Genomic DNA, 17,173 nt, shown 5'->3' with positions numbered 1-17,173 from the left:
TCATTTGGCAATATTACACTGGAGTGAACACTACTTAAATGTATGTATTCAAATGTATGTCTGAGATAATAAAAAAAAAGATAGAAACCCATGAGTACTTTTGATGTAGATGATACTAGAGTGTGGGTAGTAAATTGTGCTCTCCAAGAAGTATAGTTAAGAATGTACCCAACCTTCACTTCCAATGGTTGGGGAGGCCATTATGCCATCACAAAAGCTCCAGCGAATTTCTTCACTGTCATTGCTAAAATATTGAATCGAGACAAAAGTATCTGGTCCTTCAATTGCTGTGTATCCCATCAGTCAGGGCCAAGGGCTATCCTGCAACTCTGTGATCATGTTTTAAAAACTTAGCTTGGGCCATGAAGGTGGATGCAAAGGTGGGCTTGTGCCTGGGGCCTGACCAAGTCCTAGCCCAGCAAATTGTGGTGAATATGAGGCCAAACCTGCGTTGATCAAAATCTTTCACTGAATAAAGAAGATTAATTAGCTGGTAAGAATAATGTCACCCCAATAACAATTTCCAAAGGAATAGATAGGCAAAAGCTTGATAGGACTGTGGTTTACCCAGGCTTGAACTTCAAGCACACATGGGCCTGAACTGAGTATCAGGCCTCAAAACCAAGCCCTGGACCAGTCTGGGAATATGACAATTGCACTCTAAGCCGGGCCCTGCCAGGCCCAACAGGGCGACAGACCCTGACACTGGAACTACCAGCAGAACTGGCTGATTCCAAGCTGACAAATTGGCTAAACAGCCTGTGGAACTAAGGTAGAGCTAGAAGTGGAATGTATGTTGTTCTTTTTTTTTGGTCATATGTTTTGGTTTAATGACACCATCAATTTAACTTGCTCATTGAATCACCAGATAGGATTGATTGGCCCCGTTAACTGATTCGAGCTCTACTCCAATTTAATAGGCTGCTTTGAATTGACTCTCTTTAGCTAACTTTAGATTACTCTTCCACTTCGATAATAATTCTGTTATACTACTTCCTAAGTTACTCCTTTTTTCTTTTACTTTTCCCATGAATCTGTGCTGAAATTCAAGTACTCATCCTCAACTAAGAGCTCATCCCATTGACTAAGTAAATTGACTAGGCTGAATCAAATAGCTATCCAACTGTGTTAAGACAAAAATAACATATAATTCTCAACAGGTAAGGTCAAAGATATCTTCATCCAAAATTTGCATAGTCAATGCTGATTCTTCTGGGCATTTTGCTACGAAGAGACTTATCTGGAGTGAAGATGGACTCTACAAATTCTGAAAGGGAGAAAAACTATTTACACATCAAATTTTTTTTTAATTAGTATTTAGTTAAGGCTACACAATTTCTAAGACCCTTTCTTTGAGGTTAGTAATGCTGATCGGTGCAAAAAAGTTCAGCTGAGTATTAAAACCAATGGTAGATCAGAAAATAGAAAGAGGAAACCAAACATAAACACTTTACTCCTTTTTTCTTTTACTTTTCCCATGAATCTGTGCTGAAATTCAAGTACTCATCCTCAACTAAGAGCTCATCCCATTGACTAAGATCCAAAATTTGCATAGTCAATGCTGATTCTTCTGGGCATTTTGCTACGAAGAGACTTATCTGGAGTGAAGATGGACTCTACAAATTCTGAAAGGGAGAAAAACTATTTACACATCAAATTTTTTTTTAATTAGTATTTAGTTAAGGCTACACAATTTCTAAGACCCTTTCTTTGAGGTTAGTAATGCTGATCGGTGCAAAAAAGTTCAGCTGAGTATTAAAACCAATGGTAGATCAGAAAATAGAAAGAGGAAACCAAACATAAACACTGATATTGATGAGACAATAGAAATGAGGAGAATTAACATAATGATTGGCAGCAGATACATCGCACAATTCCTCTAACTTTAAATTTTCTCCATTCCATATTCCCTTCAAAATACAACAGTCTTGATTTTTTCATAGGGTTGCACTCGAAGCTCACAATATGATTTTATCGCCTTTTCCAAGCATTGCTTCTCCAAGTTCTCTGATTTCTGAACAAAACTCCGCAGGTTATCTCGGTGGGAGACTCTCTCTACCTGCACAACAACACTGACATACTTCATAGAGTTCTTAGGTTGGACATACCATGTATACAATTCTGACAATCCTACACTCACATTTGATTAAAAGTTCAAGAACAATAAGTCAAACTGGTTTATTTCATGTGTAGGAAACTGGTATGACAGTATATAACCCAACAAACATACACAGAGGATCAAAGACAAAGCACACAAAGAAGAATACATATCTAATGCAATATCATTTGGGAGGGGGGGGGGGGGATGGTTGCACCACATATGCAATCTTAAAATGGCCCAAAACTTGAAAGCCAAAAGAGGAAAAAAGCCTAAAACTATATTATCAAAAACCCAATTTAAATTCTAAGATTTCACACCACACTGGCATTACAAAAATGGCCAAAAGTTACACTCAATTCTACCGAATTTAATCTACAAAGCATCTTCCATGGAAACAACTTTCTCATTTGGAGGGACACTGCTGTGAATGTTCAAAGATAGTGTATATGTGGAAACCAAGAATATAAGAAACCCATATCTCGGTGAAAGTGGACTCCTCTTGCTTCCAAGTTACAAGGGAAAAGGAAAAAAATGACAGAATCTGAATGACACTTGTCTCTATCCTTAAACAGTCTTCTGTCATTCAGTACCACTTAACTTTTTAGAGTTCAGAACCAATCAAATACCGACTAAGCCAACCAAATATCAATTGTTACCCTCATCCATCTTCAAGCACATACAAGGAAATAGGCAACATAGAGTTTAAGAACCAACAGAACTCCTCTCCAAACTTTACTAACACTGGAAGTTGCAAAAACAACTCATCTCAACAGTCTGCAATGGAGATCAAAGTTGACAGGGAAAATGCTGTGAATGTTTAAGAAACCCATATCTTGGTGAAAGTGGATTCCTCTTGCTTCCAAGTTACAAGGGAAAAGGAAAAAAATTGACAGAAGCTGAATGACACTAGTCACTATCCTTAAACAGTCTTCTGTCATTCATAACCAATCAAATACTGACAAAGCTAACCAAATATCAATTGGTACCCTCAATCCATCTTCAAGCACATACAAGGAAATAGGCAACATAGCGTTTAAGAACCAACAGAACTTCTCTCCAAACTTTGCAAACACTGGAAGTTGCAAAAACAACTCATCTCAACTGTCTGCAATGGAGATCAAAGTTCACAGGCCACCCCTTCATGCCATTGACCTACAGTAGCAATGATGAACAAAGAGCATAACGGGCAAGGGTATTTACTTTTCTAATCTACTTGAGAAAATCCTCAGGCTCAGGCATTCTCTGACTTCCCCTCTGTAGGCTCAGCACTCGAGCCGTTTACATCCATCACCTCGATGGGCAATTTCAATACGTTCTGTCCCAAGCTTAATGTCTTGGCATTGTCACTTTTGATGAATTTGGTTCAAGGTGATGCACAAACTACTCTACAATAATCTATTGGAATCAGTAAATTTTCAATTTTAAGGTGCTAAAGAGGGAAAATGTCCTATGGTTTAGAGTTTAAGCACCTTGTTGTATTCAGTGATGACATGCTTCTAGATTTTCCAAGTATTAAAATGATTCTACCATCTTATTAGATTCTGGAAGAAACAGGCATGTCCATATTCTCCAAAAATTTTCATGCTCCCCTTTAGCGGAAGTACATCATCTCCATGGCCTTAGACATACAGGAATTGTCATGAATAGCCTCTTGGCTGTATTAATTCTCCAATGTCCTTATTAATGTAGGGTGAATAAGACTTGTCTTTGCTACTGGGATAAGTTACTTCCACTGATTTAAGGAGCCTCCTTCAATTCCTTGATTTCTTTCTATTTTCCACTCAAAGATAAAAGCACACCCTTCATTATCATTTTCCAAAAACAAAAAGCACATTATTCTTTCTTCACTCAATATTTGATGGCAATGAGAGGTAGTTTTTCTGCAGTCAAGAATAGCTTAATCAAGAAGGCGACTGTGAAGATGCCACCTTTCCTGCTCTGCTGTATACACAGAAACACATTTAGCATACTGTAGAAGATCTGGCCCAATATTGGAAATCCTCCCCCTGTCAATTTAGTTGTATGTCATTTGAATATTCATTAGAAACATTTAAGCGTTCAAAATTTTGTGGCTTTGTGAATCTCCTGGTAAGAACTAATCCTCCCACAAATAATTGGATATTCTTCCTGTTAACATTTCAAAGATCACACAATTTTCAAGTTTTATATAAACATTTTTTAACGGAGAGGGATCTACATGCTGGCTGCTTATATTGGCATCATACCTGCCAAGCCAATAGCGGGTAGTGAAACAGTGTATCGAATGAGGCGAGAGAAGGGGTCCACATTTAATGAGGAGATGGGAGAGAGAAGAGAGGAGAGAGGAGAGAGGAAAGAGACTGAGAGGGAAGTACACACTGACAACGTGTACTTCCTTTTCCCTTTTTATAATTGACTGTTCAAAAGTAAATTAATACGTAGTTCAAGCAATAAGTAACCAGGCACAAGAATTACCATCTGCTCAATAATTGGCCCCGCATCAAGTTCTTCAGTTACAAAGTGACTTGTTGCACCAATCAACTTTACACCAGCATCAAAGGCCTGTCAAAACTGTAATGCAAATCAGACAACTACAATGACAAAGGCAGACAGTATAATTAAAATAGTTCAACTCCACAGAATACACAAAGAAGAGACAGGACCTGTCTAGCAGGATTTCCACCCTTGAATGATGGCAAAAGGCCATGGTGAATGTTAATTATGTCCTTTCCATAGTTCTCTAAAAAATTTCCAGATAAAATCTGCAGATATATACTGATGTCATGCTCACAAATAACAGAAGGAAATTAAATCAAATCATCAAATCAATACCTGCACAAAAGAGAGAGTAGCAGCAAAAAATACAAACGAGATGAAGATACCAAGATAAATGATTTATCAATTGATTTGGCAATAGAAAGGAAGATTGTCCCCCCTGCCAGTGTCATTTCAAACAACACATGCAGAGGGTTTGGAAGCCCATTCAAAAGGAAATCTTCTGTACGAAAAACTTATTCATTATAGTGCCACAGTATTCCTATGTGGACCTCCTCCCTTAACCTACCCAATCCATATAAGGGAGAAGCACCTTCATCTTAAGTAACAATATCCCAGTATCCTGCTTGATTGAATAATGGACCAGAGAGTGACAAATTTGAATGATGCAAAGACATGTGTCTCTTAATTACCTGCATATATCTAGCTAGCACTAGAAAATCAGTGTGTTGAACCAAATTCAAGATTTCACTTTCTCTTTTATTTGTTGGAGCCGTGCACAAGTAATGGTATGGAATTCCATGCCTTTCAAGAAAACGAATAACATGGGTATTTGGACCTCTGTCATGATTACTGTAGGAAGTTGAGCCCTGTAAGTTGGTACTTTTGAAGCCAAAACTTCTATCAGGAAAATAAATTTTCTTAAATATCACCTTATAACACGAGTTATATCAACAGGAAGCCTCCCGTCTTGCCATGCATGTAGCAAATCAACCAGACAGTGGTCCTGCAACAGCATAAGAATGAATAGTTCCAATAAAGTGAGTTGCAAACAACATCAAATATATTACACAGAAATTAGCTGTAATGATTTTGCCCCTTTTCTCCTTTTGAGAAGAGGTGGGGGGGGGGGGGGACAGGAAATTTACCTGCTTTGAAGCAAGAACTGCAATTTTATATTTGGGGTCAAAGTCGGGCACCCGTACAATGGATTTCATTGCATTAAACATCTTTGACAGTTTGAAAAAGTCCCCATCCATTTCTGCCCGTGGCCATCTGATGGGGTCAAAGACAAACTCGCTGCCAAGTTGTATTGGTTCAGTACTTTTTAGATTCAGTTAAATTCATGTTTAAGATTTACAACAATTTCAATCAAAATTGAACTTAAAACTGTAAAGAACAAGGATGGCACATGCGACCCCAAATTCTGAAATACCAGATATTGCAACTGTGATACCAAATGATACAAAACTCCATATTCAGTCCTTATACAAGCAGTAGTGATAAAACATTGTACTCAGCTCACATTTTATCCATGTAATTTCTTCCCCTAATATGAATTAAATTCAGGACTTGGAGAGTGATCATTTGGTTTTATCCAAGATCAAGTACAGCTTAAAGGTTAAAACCAACCCTTTCTGTTGAATTCATACAAGCTAAGCACATAAATGGATACAGTTACTAACAAAAACAATACAGAAACAGTTATGAGTAGTAAAAGTGGACCTTCGACAATAGAACTGCTTGTTTTCAGGAACAAACACGTCTACGTTGAGAATGTTTCCCCCTCTCACAGCTATGCACTCCGATAGCTTGGCGACAATCCCAACTTCATCCTATACAGTATTTATAGAAACCAATTCAATCCCATTTCAGAAGCTGAGATCCAATCCCTAAAGTCTCACCAGCAAACCGATCCTAATATAAATGATAATGCATTGGAGAAAGGTAGTAACAACACATTTAACACAGTCATTTGTCGTCCTCTTATCAAAACAAAATAAGATCTGAAATGAAGAGATAAGCTTGGAAGGGAAGAAGAGAGAGAGAGAGAGAGAGAGAGAGAACGTACAGGGCAGTGAAAGACGTGGATTCCGAGAGTAGTAGCGGACGTGGAAGGGTCGGCGGGAAATCGCCATGTGCTGACGGCCCTCCTTGTGAATCCTATAACCTGCGGGAAACTGAACAACACGTTTCGGAGAAGTTTTTGAGTCATCGCTTCTATCTCCCCTCTCCTCTTCCAGGAGAGAGACTAGAGATTGCAACTATAACTGGGAGAGGCCAGAGGGAGAGATCTCTGCGTTGCTGGTTTGGTGACCGCCGGCGTAGCTACTCACCCACCACCACAACCTCCGGCCTAACTAAATCAGTTAATTTTACATCACCAACAACTAGATACCGTTAGATTATCCAACACGTCAGGTATGAGATGGCTATTCGGGCCATCGGATATGGTGGCCCCACCACCATGTCCCCATGTGGGTCTCACTCTCACTCAATGGTGGTCCTATATCCGATGGTTTTCTTCCTCCGCGGAGTACTGAGTCTACTGAACCACCACGCTTATTTACTAAATTGCCATTCGACCAAGAGAGTCGGAGATCCCCTTCTTCCTCTTCGAAGATATTGCGAGAATCTCTTCTGTTCTACCGCTGACGTTAATGATGCCTGTAATGATCTCTCTCTCTCTCTCTCTCTCTTAGATTTTGTTTCTCATTAATTCTTCTGGAGTGAGATCTACATGTTATAGAAGAAATGAAGAAAAGCTGAAGTCTAGGGTTATGGTGTTTCTTAAATCTAATTCAGTGAAAACTGGTTTTTGTTTATTTGTGTTGCAGCTAAGGAGGATATTGGAGGTAGAATCACCGAGCCCACTGAGTTACATAATGGGAGCATTGGTTATGATTATCGGAGTCGTTTTGCCTGTTGGCTACATGATGTTCCGAAATAAGCGTGTACCCTTGTCTTCCTCCTACTCCAAGCAGACGTAGGTGTGCCTTTCCATTTCTTCTTGTATCCATTTTGAATGAATACCAAATTTAGAATCTGTACTGGATAACCTTTAGGAAGTTTGGATCTTTCCAGGCATAGTTAAGATCATGATAAGGAATTGCAGATTTTGGGGTATTTTTTCGTTTTCTTCCCTTTTGGTGTCAATAGTCCGCTTTTTTTTTTGGTGTTACACTTGAGATGTTTTCAGAATTGGATCGAGTAGTCTGAAATTTTTGAAATTTGGGTTGCAGGAGTAAAGGATTGATCTAGAGATATTGGGGCATGTTCTGTAATCCAGAATTGTTTTTTAGGCGTTGATGGAAGAACTACCGAGGCTTGTTTGGAGATGAAGAGAAAGAAAGAGAAAAAAAAAACCTGCATTAATCTGTACACTACTAGTACGACATTGTTGAACTGCAATTGTGATGTATGGATTGTGAGAAATTTGAATGCAATGATGAGCTTATTGATAATATAAACATACATATGCATTGATTCTTTTCTTTCTTCTCTTTTCCGGATCAGAGATTAACATATCATTTACCATGTATTTCCCCCTTCTTGTTTGTTCTTTTTATTTGAATAAAGTTATCATCCATCTGCCTTTCTTATTGTTCTCTGTGATGTCAATCTGTAGTTTTGTAAACTCCACAACATTTATCCGTGGGTTCGTATGAGGCAATGCTTTATAGTTTTGGCGATGTTAATATGAAATGTCTTAACTTTTCACACTTTTTGTTCAAGATATTTATACTATGGTCAGCTTCTGGATCCCTATCAAATACACCTTCTAGGACATGCCAGTTGTGCAGTGGATTACTCTCTGAGTCTCTGTGCTTGATGGGTCATAGAGATATCTTGTATGCATGAAAGTTACACTTTGCAGTTGGACAATGAAAGGGCTTCGACAGGGAGACACCAAGAGAGTAATTTGAACACTCTGGTTGTTAAATGTTTAGGATGTGCTTTGCTGCAAAGTTTTGGATGTGTTTACCTTCAGAATAGTTTTATCGCTCGGTTGTTATTTGTAGGATGTGCTTTGCTGCAAATTTTTGTATGTTTATGATTAAATTCAAGTAGTTTCCTGTGTATTGTCATTCTCTAGTTGATTTTCCACACTAATTTATATTAGTAATTTTTTTGGGGGGTTAAGGGGATTTTACTGAATTTGGGAGTGTATACAACTAGTAGCTTCATGAGCACATAACTCATGAAGCCACTGAGTGGATAAAGGCCAATCTGTCACACACACACAAAAGTGACAGGGCTTTCCTTGCTGGGGCATTGGCTCCACCATTTACAGCCCGTGGAATACAAAGGAATGATACAGAAGAGAAGAAAGTAGATAGTCTTCTAATTTGTATTAGTACGAGTCAACAAATTTTAACATTTCACTACTGCCTTACTAGAGCAAAATGAAGGTGAGATATGGAAATGTGAGAATGGACACTACTTCATATTATTAACATGGGCTTTAAAACATTCCGCATGCTTCATGTCCTGCAATTCTATAATCCTTCCTTGCTTCATTTTCGTGTAATTGTTCTGGCAGATAGAGGATTTACATGTGTTTTTCTTGGGCTGTATATGGAGATGCCTGTTATTTGAGGATTGGAGTGGCTTTTTCTATCATGGTTATCTTTGGAAATGCATGCATAATTTATGTGCTTTTACTCTGGTTTACATTTAGTAGTTTTGATTTGAAAATATTTATTTAATCCCCATAGTTAGTTATTGCTTATTGTTTCAAGAAAAAACAATATTAAACTTAAAATACCCTAATATCTCATCTTCTCTCCGTTTGTTTTTTTAACATTTTTATTCAATTCTTTTATTTTTAATCACATTTTGTGGGACCCACCACAAGTCCACAACCTCTTCCTCCTTTCTCCTCAGAAGGCCGCACCATCCCCGTCGTTGCAATCCTGCAATACCCCTTAGCTCCCTCTCATACTCTTGCTCTCACTCTCCCCTCCCCTGCAACCCCGCCTCACCGTGCTCTCATGGCAAGATGAAATTTTGGTAATCTTAAATCATAGTCCATTCGTTGTATAGAAATGTATAGAGACACCTTCATTTCTTTATACAGTCAAAGATTTAGTGTCTTTGTGATTTTGTCCTTCAATCATTCCAATTCAAATACATTTTTATCATGTTTGGATGGATTCTGGAATTCTGAAGAGATCATAGAATACAGTTCCCTTTTCTCTGAGAATCCGCACAAAACCACATACTTTGTGATTGATTAATCACCCTCGTGAATCAGCTCGAGAAACCAAGAAATTCCAAAATCATTGGCAAAATTCACCCAAATTGTGACGTTCAACTATCCAATTCTGTATCTGGCTTAGAACCCAAATTTGAATTCCATCGAAACTGGACTATAGAATAGGGCTGTAAATGGATCGGATTCGGCTCGGATAGTGCTATAGCTGCATCCGCATCCGATTAGCTATCGGACGGATTCGGATAGTGCTAAACGGATACGGATCGGATATTTTATCCATTTACATGTAAATATAGCTTTTCGGATAGCTATAGCCTATCCGTATCCACATCCGTTTAGCTTTCGGACGGATTCGGATAATGCTAAACGAATACGGACACGGATTTTGACTATTCATTTACACCCCTACTATAGAATTTGATTAAAAAATGGAGAGAGATGATGAGAGCACGGTGAGGTAGGGTTACAGGGTATGGGAGAGTAAGAGTGAGAGAAGGATAGGGAGGGGTGTTACAAGTTGGGGTTGAATTGCATGGTTGCAGCCGCGAGGAAGGTGCAGCCTTGAGGAGAAAGGAGGAGGTGATGGGTCCCACAAAATATAATTAAAAAAAAAAAATTTGAATATAAATATAAAAATGGAGAGAAGATGAGATACTAGGGTATTTTAGGAAGTTTAATTTTGTTTTTTTTTTCCTTTCTTGAAACCATAAGTAATAACAACTACGGGGATTCAAAATTAAAACTATTATGTGCTTGTTGTTTACGATAATCATTAATACATAGATTCTATAAAAAAAACCAAAACAAAATACTTAATACATAGATGGCAAACAAACCTCTATTTAACTTAGATGTCATGGAATCGTTATCGTCTCCTGTTCGTTGTTCAAATAGGACCGTCCTGTCCCCTCACATGGGAGCACAAAATGACAATCTAACCCTCTGCCTGAACACACTGTCCGAGGGAGATTAAGTCGTCATTTTACACCCCATATGAGAGGACAGGACGGTCCTGTTCGGGCAGAACAGGAGAGGATAAAAATTCTCTGTGACCATAGACCAAAGTGCATAAACAGAACAGTAAACACGTCCACCACTCCCCAAAATTAAAGTGCATAAAAAGTACATATCCCCACCACCACCACCACTTTTTTCTCTCTTTAATTGCTATCACGTTCACCTCCTTATCATGCTCAGAAGGGACCTCTGTTGAAAGCAACTACATTATTATCTCCATATCATTTAATTCATAAACCAAACCAAACCATTATTTGTCTCAAAGGTTTTTTTTCCTATAAATAGGAGGTGAAGCTTGATCAGTTTTCATAAGGTAGCTAGGTTCTAAAGAGAGAGAAAGAGAGATGGCACTATTGGAAGTTAAGCCAAGTTTGAGCACTGCCATTACCACAACTAGTAGTGTCTTTGAAACAGGAAAGTATGAAGTGAAGACCATAAATGTAGATAGTGAAGATTCATCAATCGCTACTCCTCCTCCCAAGTCATTGTTAATTTTCACACCACTGAAAGAAGGCACTTACCCTGTTCTCCTCTTTCTTCATGGCTTCGCTCTCTACAATTCCTTCTACTCACAGCTTCTCACACACGTAGCTTCCCATGGATATATATGTATAGCTCCCCAGGTTTGTCTTCTCATCATTAATATATTGACCCTATACATAGTTTTCTTCATCAGTACACTTTTAATAAGTATGTACTATATAGTACTATATAGTGGTGATTTGTAGGGGGTCTGATGTCTTATATTTCTTCGCTTGCATAAGTGGGCTGATTCCGAAGGGCCGTTAAGGGATGAAATTTTGTTACTACATAGGTTGTAGGAATTTTCCTGATACCCGGGTTCACATTCAAAGAAATGAAATCTCAAAGGGTATTTTTGAAAAATACTAAAACCTAGGATGATATTGTGAACCGAAAGGGGAAGTGAATTATTCCATTTGTTTGGCTGTAAGCCCGGGTAGTAGCAAATATTTTTTTTTCCACCCTTAAGTGTGGCTGATTCCAGAGTGCATTTCTCTTCACCTTTTTTAAGATTATTTGAGTATTACGGTAAAATTCCTGTATAGGGTTTTGATTTAAATTTGTAACGAGGGTTCTTTCTCTATAAGTAATTTGAGAAAGGTATGAGGGCAAGTTGCGGCTATAACTTATTCTTCATTTATAGTAAAGCAAATCTCGTCTCACAGTGAACATAGGCAATCTTACTGGACCACATAAAATTTATGTGTGCAACTATGTGCTTGTAGTTTACAATTTCCATTCTTTTTCTGCATCATTTTAAGTTCACGTTCTTCTACATGCACGATTCACATGAAACAGCTATACAAGCCCCAGCAGTTGTGGACTTCGGGCAGTGACAAGATAAACAATGCGGCTGAGGTCACAAAATGGTTTTCCGAAGGCCTGGAATCGTTGCTCCCTGAAAATGTTACAGCAGATCTCACCAAGCTTGCCGTTACAGGCCATAGCAGAGGTGGCAAAGCAGCTTTCTCTCTCGCATTAGAAACCCACCAAGATCAGACGACGATCAAATTGCTTTTCTGTGTTAATAGGAATCGACCCTGTTGCAGGGGGAAGTAAATCTACACAAGTGAAGCCAATAATCCTTACCTACCAAGAAGAATCTCTCGATCTTGTAATCCCTGTAATGGTGGTGGGAACAGGGTTGGGAGATAAGGGGAAGAATCCCTTACTCCCTGCTTGTGCTCCTAAGGAAGTGAATCATGAGGAGTTCTTCAAGGAATGTAAGCCCGGTAAGGGACGTCATATGGTGGTTACTGATTATGGTCATATGGATATGTTGAATGATGATACATCAGGAATTATTGAGTGGGCTATTTGGTGGCTTACAGGGATTATGTGCAAGAATGGAAGTGGTCCTAGATAGAAAATGAGAAAATGTGTTGGTGAGATTGTTGTTGCAACCATAAAAGATTATTTGGAGAGTGACACTACAGATCTTAAAGCCATAGTTGATGACCCAACCATTGCTCCTACCACGCTTCATTCAGTTGTGTTAGATGAAGCATAGTGGTCTTTCTTAATTGAGTCCTCTGCATGTAATACCTTAATGAAATTGTCTCTAGGATGGTGTGAGTGAACTATCCTTTTTTTTTTTTTTTTTTTTTTTAATATTTCTATTGTATTCTATTTCAACAATTAAGATGTACTTCTTTTTGGATTCGATGCTATAACCGCTTTGATTTCTAGTCCTACAATTAAGGTGCACTTTCATCAGATTTCACAGTTTTTTTTAAACAGTTAAATTAAGTTGGGGCAATTTTGAAAGTTTTCTTTTATTTTATTCTAACATGGCATAGTACTAAGTACTAACCAACTTTGGGGATTAAGTAAGTATTTTTAAAATAAAAGTAGTGGGGATGTAAAACAAATTTGAAACCTACTTATCTTGTAATTTTCGTTCTTATCTAATTGATTTAAGTAATTTTCCCTAAAAAAGGAACAATGACTTACCCAGGTAGGATTCACACGGCATAAGATTCCATTTACTCAAGAATGTGATTGTACTTTCTAAATTCATCTCCTGGGTTCTCCTAGGTAAATTAAGCCAAACTTCTATTAAGATTTAGGGAGAATGTTCTCTGTGCCGGGGGTGCAGGTTGCACCCAGATACATGGGGATGGACACAATGACCATCCCGCCCCCCTAAGTGGCAGGCCCATGTGCCTAGGCGCAGCCTGTGCTGCGGCACAGAGAACATGAGCCCTAAGATTTAAGATTGCTCAAGTTTGGTCACATTATATATTAGGAAATTTCAGAATAAAAATCAGTAAAATTTAAGGTGACAATTTTTTGGGGTTTCCATTTTCCCCTTGGCAAGAAAAATTTTACCCATATAAACCAGGGTTGCAATGTTATACTTCATCATAGCAAGGAAAGGATGGCAACCATTGTGTTTTGTGTTTCAAAAAATTGGTTCTAAGTAACAGAATTGATTTTTTTTATTTCTGGATTTTTGAAGTAATTCTGGACAAACAAATGCTGTATGGTAAAAAATTGTTTCTGACTCTAATGTAAGCTTGTTGTAGAGGAGCCAGAATAGGTAAGCGTGTCCTCTTAACATAAAAGCATAGAGCAGATGAGTTGCAGAAAACCTTACACGTATCGCCATGGTTGTCTCTGTTTTAATTCCGTTCACTCCTAAAAGGCTAAAACCCTGTGAAAAATGCTAAAACCCTTGGCCAGGGCCAACGGCCCAACAATGAAGTGTGAAGAATCAAAAGTCTATTATGCCCTTCAAGGTTATTGGCCTGTGCTTGTGGACTGTAAGACTGTAAGCCTGTAACCCTGTAATAAGGGCCCAAAAATTGGTCATTTCAGTCTAAAAGCTATGTCAACCAACCGAGTCGATAATACCTCAGCGCTCAGCCTCTTCCGCTTTCAGGTTCAAACTGTCTTAACGAACCTCCTTCGCTCTCTATCTCGTTCTCTGGCTTCCACTCACCCTCTTACATGAAACGAGCTCCCATCGAGGCTGCGAAGATAATAAGCAATGCACTCATTTCCGCTTCGAATCGTTCGAGACCGAGTCGTTCATGGAGCCCTTTACTCGAACAGACTCTACATCAACTCGGCTGCCGAGACTCTCTCACACCGTCACTCGTCGCCCGGGTCATCGATCCGTTTCTCCTTGACCATCATTCACTTGCAACAGGCTTCTTCAACTGGGTTTCTCAGAGGCCCGGATTCTCACACACTGCCATTACCTATCAATCTCTTCTTAAATCCCTCTCAATTTCGCGCCAATTCAACTCCGTTGATAAGCTCCTCAAACAGATCAAAACCCAGAAGATCATTGTCGACTCATCCGTCTATCGCTCTGTAATTGCTTCACTAATCATTGGTAAGAAAGCTCAGAACGCCTTTTTAGTCTTCAGTGAAGTTAGAGAATTAAGTCATGAAATAGGACCTGATACATGTAATTCGCTACTTGCTGCCCTTGCCTCCGATGGGTGCATTGATTCTGCAAAAGAGGTGTTTGATGAAATGGGTTCTAGAGGTATCCCTTTTAGTACTCTGGGATTTGGTGTGTTTATTGGGAGGTTTTGTAGAACCGCAGAATTGGATGAGACATTGGGTTTGTTAGATGAGATTAAAAGTGGCAATTGGGAGATGAATGGGTCGATTGTAGCGCTTTTGATAGTTGATGGGCTTTGCAGGGTGTCTAGGATATCAGAGGCTTTCAAGGTATTGGAGGAGCTCCGGAGCAGAGCATGTAAACCCGATTTTATGGCATATAGGATTGTGGCTGAAGCTTTTCGTTCCATAGGGGAACCAGAGGAAACCGAGGTGGTCTTGAAGAAGAAGAGAAAGCTAGGGGTGGCACCTAGGGCCAAAGATTATAGAGAATTTATCTTTGCTTTGATTTCAGAAAGACGGGTACAGGAAGTAAAAGATTTGGGTGAAGCTATTGTAAGTGGAAATTTTCCAATTGAGGAAGATGTTCTCAATGCTTTGATAGGATCAGTCTCTTCCATTGATCCTGAGTCTGCAATCATGTTCTTTAAGTCCATGCTTGGGCAAGGAAGGTTACCAACTCTTCTTACTTTGAGCAATTTGAGTAGAAATCTAAGTAAAAGAGGCAAGATTGATGAGCTGTTGGAGGTTTTTCAGGTTCTTTCTTCCAAGGATTACTTCTCAGATTTGGAGAGTTACAATTTGATGGTTTCATTTCTTTGCAAGGCAGGGAGAGTGAAAGAAGCTTACGCTGTTCTACAGGAAATGAGAAGGAAAGGTTTTGGTCCAGATGTCTGTGCTTTTAATTCTTTAATGGAAGCTTGCTGTAGAGAAGATCTCTTGCGTCCTGCAAAGAGGTTGTGGGATGAGATGTTTGCCAGTGGGTGTCCTGGAAACCTGAAGACTTACAACATTCTTATTCAGAAGTTTTCGGAAACAGGTGAGGTTGAAGAAGCTGAGCACCTTTTTCACCACATGTTAGGGAAAGGAGTGTCTCCTGATGCCACAACATACAGATCCCTCCTTGAAGAACTTTGTCGAGAAGCAAAGGTGGAAGCTGCTTATGAGATCTTCAACAAGTGTGTTGAGCAGGATGTTTTGCTTGCACGAACAATATTAAGTCGATTAGTGCTTTCTCTATGCAAAGAAGGTATGTGTCTCATGCTTTCCAGCCGTTTTTATTTCACAATATGAGTTCTTAATCAAATTCCTTACAATTGCAGTTTGCCAAGTTATATTCTTATTTTTTAGTGGTAATAGGTTTTGTTTTGTCATCACAGTGAAGATTTCACTTGATTTGTTATTGTTTCATCCAAGATTATGTTCTCCATACAGGTCACTTTGTGGCAGCCTCTAAGGTAGTCCGTGGTATGGATCCTCATCCAGAAATTTCTGACTCCCACGTAATTTTACTGAGGTGTTTAGTGGATGCTGGAGAGTTCAAGATCGCAATAGAACATGTAAAATGGGTCAGGGACACTTCACCCTCTATATTAAGAACAATATCTTCTGAACTTCAAGCATCTCTTTCTTCTTCTTTAAATCCAGAGCCGATCCTACAGCTGCTTTCAAAAATAAAGGAACCTCTAGTTTCTAATAATGATGCTTGGATGGATATATCCAAGGGAGCATTTAAAGGATACTAAAAATGAAGTGTGATTGCTCATTATTCAGTGGTTGAGTATCAACTGTAGATGCAGATCCCTTCTAAGATCAGAAAAAGGCTAATCACATTTATCTTTTTATTTTTCTGGATGAACAATGTAATTTGTATTAATTTGAGGGAAAAGAGTGGAGCAGAAAACCCAATCTGGAAGGGATTGAGCACCAGCAGAGAAAAGATGAGATAACAGCAGGTGGAGTGAGCCGCCAGATCCCATTTGAAGGCTGTATTGTGAAGTGCATTTAACTAAGAGATGAACCACTGAACTCATAGTCCTTCTAACTGGTATGAAGGATAACTTTGTTGAGTGAACTTGCAATGGACTTGAGACCCCAGACTACAATGTCAAATTTCCCAGGTAGACCTTGTTCCTGTTGTTGAGATTTGAGATTAAATGTTGCAGAATCACTTTCCATGTCAAATACTCACCCTCAAACATATACAAAGTAGAATGCCATCTCAGCAAGCTTTGACTTCTGTTTGTAGAGCAGACCAGATGGTAGCTACAATTGATGCTCTTGCAAAGTAGCAAATGTAAGCTATGATACCAGTTTTTTTTAATATACAGCATCATCGATATCTACTTTGAAGCAACCAGCCGGGGTGACTTCATTACCAATGGATGAAATCCTAGCTTTGCAAATTGGTGATGGGTTATCAAGATTTTCCCTTGCTTCTAACAGCTCAATGTGAATGGCATTGCATCTACCTGAGTTGTTTC

General features: G+C 38.9%; 3 protein-coding genes and 1 pseudogene across 4 annotated transcripts; 3 read left to right on the top strand and 1 right to left on the bottom strand.

The window, feature by feature from the left end:
- Window positions 1–1,816: 1,816 nt before the first annotated feature.
- On the bottom strand, window positions 1,817–6,921 carry LOC122665204 (formyltetrahydrofolate deformylase 1, mitochondrial-like). Its single transcript, XM_043861293.1, has 8 exons — window positions 6,648–6,921; window positions 6,302–6,411; window positions 5,725–5,875; window positions 5,509–5,582; window positions 5,269–5,428; window positions 4,744–4,842; window positions 4,556–4,642; window positions 1,817–2,059 (listed from the first exon to the last, which is right to left on the bottom strand). Exons 1-8 carry the CDS (start codon window positions 6,789–6,791, stop codon window positions 1,913–1,915), a joined length of 972 nt encoding a protein of 323 aa, XP_043717228.1. The 5' UTR covers window positions 6,792–6,921; the 3' UTR covers window positions 1,817–1,912.
- A 184-nt stretch (window positions 6,922–7,105) lies between these two features.
- On the top strand, window positions 7,106–8,038 carry LOC122665205. 2 transcript variants are annotated; one of them, XM_043861294.1, is made up of 3 exons: window positions 7,106–7,245; window positions 7,414–7,566; window positions 7,819–8,038. In XM_043861294.1, exons 1-2 carry the CDS (start codon window positions 7,237–7,239, stop codon window positions 7,564–7,566), a joined length of 162 nt encoding a protein of 53 aa, XP_043717229.1. In that variant the 5' UTR covers window positions 7,106–7,236; the 3' UTR covers window positions 7,819–8,038. The 2 variants fall into 2 exon arrangements, 1 of the variants encoding a protein (XP_043717229.1); XR_006333453.1 differs by lacking the exon at window positions 7,106–7,245 and having other exon boundaries at window positions 7,421–7,562.
- Window positions 8,039–11,116: 3,078 nt separating this feature from the next.
- On the top strand, window positions 11,117–12,699 carry LOC122665982 (annotated as a pseudogene).
- A 1,533-nt stretch (window positions 12,700–14,232) lies between these two features.
- On the top strand, window positions 14,233–16,667 carry LOC122665199 (pentatricopeptide repeat-containing protein At5g14080). Its single transcript, XM_043861285.1, has 2 exons — window positions 14,233–15,939; window positions 16,125–16,667. The coding sequence occupies exons 1-2, from the start codon at window positions 14,286–14,288 to the stop codon at window positions 16,433–16,435; spliced, it is 1,965 nt and encodes a 654-aa protein (XP_043717220.1). The 5' UTR covers window positions 14,233–14,285; the 3' UTR covers window positions 16,436–16,667.
- The last annotated feature ends 506 nt before the right edge of the window (window positions 16,668–17,173 follow it).

The sequence above is a fragment of the Telopea speciosissima genome, chromosome 6 (assembly GCF_018873765.1).
Source record: "Telopea speciosissima isolate NSW1024214 ecotype Mountain lineage chromosome 6, Tspe_v1, whole genome shotgun sequence".
NCBI lineage: Eukaryota > Viridiplantae > Streptophyta > Magnoliopsida > Proteales > Proteaceae > Telopea > Telopea speciosissima.
This window is presented reverse-complemented; position numbering and strand designations above follow the sequence as displayed.